The 2,500-nt window shown below is 56.7% G+C and overlaps 2 protein-coding genes across 2 annotated transcripts in view; one reads left to right on the plus strand and one right to left on the minus strand.

The window, feature by feature from the left end:
• The window catches only part of PTSG_00016 (uncharacterized protein), an 8,012-nt gene extending 6,148 nt beyond the window's left edge, over positions 1–1,864 (minus strand). Inside the window, exons 1-6 of the mRNA XM_004998515.1 lie at positions 1,652–1,864; positions 1,373–1,515; positions 1,140–1,178; positions 954–1,033; positions 663–780; positions 349–433 (exon numbers count right to left, since the gene is read on the minus strand). Of these exons, the coding sequence (XP_004998572.1) occupies positions 349–433; positions 663–780; positions 954–1,033; positions 1,140–1,178; positions 1,373–1,515; positions 1,652–1,720 (534 nt within the window). The 5' untranslated portion in view covers positions 1,721–1,864. The remainder of the gene's footprint in view (positions 1–348; positions 434–662; positions 781–953; positions 1,034–1,139; positions 1,179–1,372; positions 1,516–1,651) is intronic.
• Positions 1,865–1,879: 15 nt separating this feature from the next.
• PTSG_00017 (uncharacterized protein) overlaps positions 1,880–2,500 on the plus strand; it is a 2,625-nt gene continuing 2,004 nt past the window's right edge. Inside the window, exon 1 of the mRNA XM_004998516.1 lies at positions 1,880–2,249. Within this exon, the coding sequence (XP_004998573.1) occupies positions 2,156–2,249 (94 nt within the window). The 5' untranslated portion in view covers positions 1,880–2,155. The remainder of the gene's footprint in view (positions 2,250–2,500) is intronic.

A 2,500-nucleotide genomic window follows, 5' to 3' on the forward strand; every position in this document is an offset into this window, starting at 1 on the left:
CCCATTGATAAAGTTTAGAGAAGACCTATGGAAAAGGTACTGTGATGAAAGCTTAGCGACAACAAAAGTACTGGATATTCCTGCCATTTCCACAGGTTCTCTTGGGCTCGATATGGCTGTGTGTGTGTGTGTGTGTGTGTGTGTGCGTGTGTGTGTGTGTGTGGGGGGGGGTATGTGTGCGTGCGTGCGTGCGTGTGTGTGTGTGTGTGTGCGTGTGCGTGTGTGTGTGTGAGTATGTGTGCGTGTGTATGTGTGTGTGTGTGCGTATGGCTGCTCCTGCCTCTCCCTTCGTGTGCGTGTGTGCGCCTATGTATCTGGGGGGCGCGTGAGCATGACATGCAATCGTACCGGCAGTGGGTGCACAGATTCCTCCATCAAGAGCTGAATCAGGCGCGGGCACTGCACGTCGCCCTTCTCCACTTTGTCAATGGTCCTGCGAATGCACAGCACACATGCATCGTGTGAGCGTGTGTGCCGAAAGCAAACGTGGAAGAAGGTGCATGTGCATGCGCACAGGACAGTGAACACATACATGCACACACGTATGCGTGCACACACACACGCACGTGCACACCTACAGCACACATGCACGCGCGCATCGACTCACAGGTACACCTACAACACACATACGCAGACACGCACGTGCACACGTCCAAACGCACCACTGCAGCTTTCCAAAAGTGACGGTATCGCTGAGTTGGCGCAGGACGAGCGTGTTTGTCTCCCACGGCTGGTCGTGGTGCACCTGTGATTCCTCAACCGCAACCTGCAGCTGCATGCCTTTCAGCGGAAAGATAGCGTTAGGGAACGTGAAGCGTGGAACCAGCCTCCCTTTTCTCTCTGGCTCACTCGCTCGTGCTCGCAAACACACGCATGTGCACACGCACGCACGCACACACACACACACACATGCACATACACACACGCACACACACACACACACACGCACGCACTTGACATCTTGTTGATGACGCCGGTGGCAAAGCCGCGCATGCCATCCTTCAGGGTGCCGACAGAAACGACGTCGCCCACGCTGCCAAGACAATGCAGCCACGGATGTGTGATGGCAAGCAGTGAGTTGAGCAGCCACCAAACACATGTCCCTGCAAGCAGGCAAACAAGGCATAGCAACATCGCACCTGATGCGGGTGGCGAGCAGCGGTGCAGTGCCGCCTTCCCTGTTGCAGTACGTGTGTGTGTGTGTGTGTGTGTGTGTGTGTGTGTGTGTGTGTGTGTGTGTGTGTGTACTGTGAGAGTGGAAGGCGCGTTGGCAGGAGATGGGGCGCTCGTCCCCTTTCAACAAGAAGCTGGCTAACACGCAGCACTGGCCCCTCTTCCCCCACATCACAAGGGCCAGACGCAGGGCCCGTACGGTGTGGATCGCGTGGACGTCATAGTGAAGATGTGCCTGCCGCCCAAGTCACGCTTTCGGGCAGTGACCTGCAGTCGACGAAGGCATAGCCCTTGCTTCTCCTGCTCGTGCGTGGGCAAGTCTTCCAGCTTTGCTTGGCGTTCCTGCACATAAAGAGACAGGGCGCGCGAGGGTGGGAGTGAGTGTGAGATGAGCGCACACCGACACGCGCACAACGACATGCATGCATACCAACATGCGCGCACACCGACATGCACGCAACCAACTCAACAAACTCACGTGTATCTGCTCCTGCTTCTCTTCCATGATGGCCTTGCGCCACATGGCACAACGCGCAGCGTGAGCCATGGCCGTCTGTCCGTCACTAACGAGATGCGCCTGATGTGACCACCTCCCCGCATTCACACTCACTCCTTCACCACAAGCAGGTAATTTGCACGGACACGTCTGCTGAGTCGTCTTCTTCGTCTTGTGTGTGTGCGTGTGTGTGTGTGATTTTGCGCACGACAACAACGACGACGCTGACAACAACGCCGCAACACCAACCAAACCACGCCATCACAATAACGCGAAGCAACAGCAACAGCACAGGCTACACAGGCCTCCCGTGCAGGCAGCCAACCCAGACACCACGCGTGCGTGCGCGTGTGCTTGTGCGTGTGTGTGCGCGATAGACCCACGTGCACTGGCTAGAGTGAGAGGGACTGGATTGGGGGTGAAGTACACGTGGAAGGAGTTGCCAGGTGGAAACGTCGAGCGAGTGAGTCACGTGGACACAACAGGATGGAAGGTCCAACCAGCGTTCGCCGTCGGCTGAGCCGCTCCCACATCCATCGCCGCTTGATGGCCATTCGCCGCGTCAACCTCAGTAGACAAGGTGTGTGTGTGTGTGTGTGTGTGTGTGTGTGTGTACATATGTGTGTGCACATGTACACTTGTCGATGTCTCTCTTTGTTTACGTGCCTCTTCCTCTCCCTCTCCCCGTCTCTCCCTGTCTACGCGCTTCCTTTTCGTGTGATCACGTGGTGGTACCGCCTTTGCATGCATCGGGTGACTTGCCTGCCTGCCTGCCTGCCTGCAACCCTTCTCCAACACATCTCATCCTCCTCCTTCCCCAAAACACAACCC

This window comes from Salpingoeca rosetta, assembly GCF_000188695.1.
Source record: "Salpingoeca rosetta unplaced genomic scaffold supercont1.1, whole genome shotgun sequence".
Taxonomy (NCBI): Eukaryota; class Choanoflagellata; order Craspedida; family Salpingoecidae; genus Salpingoeca; species Salpingoeca rosetta.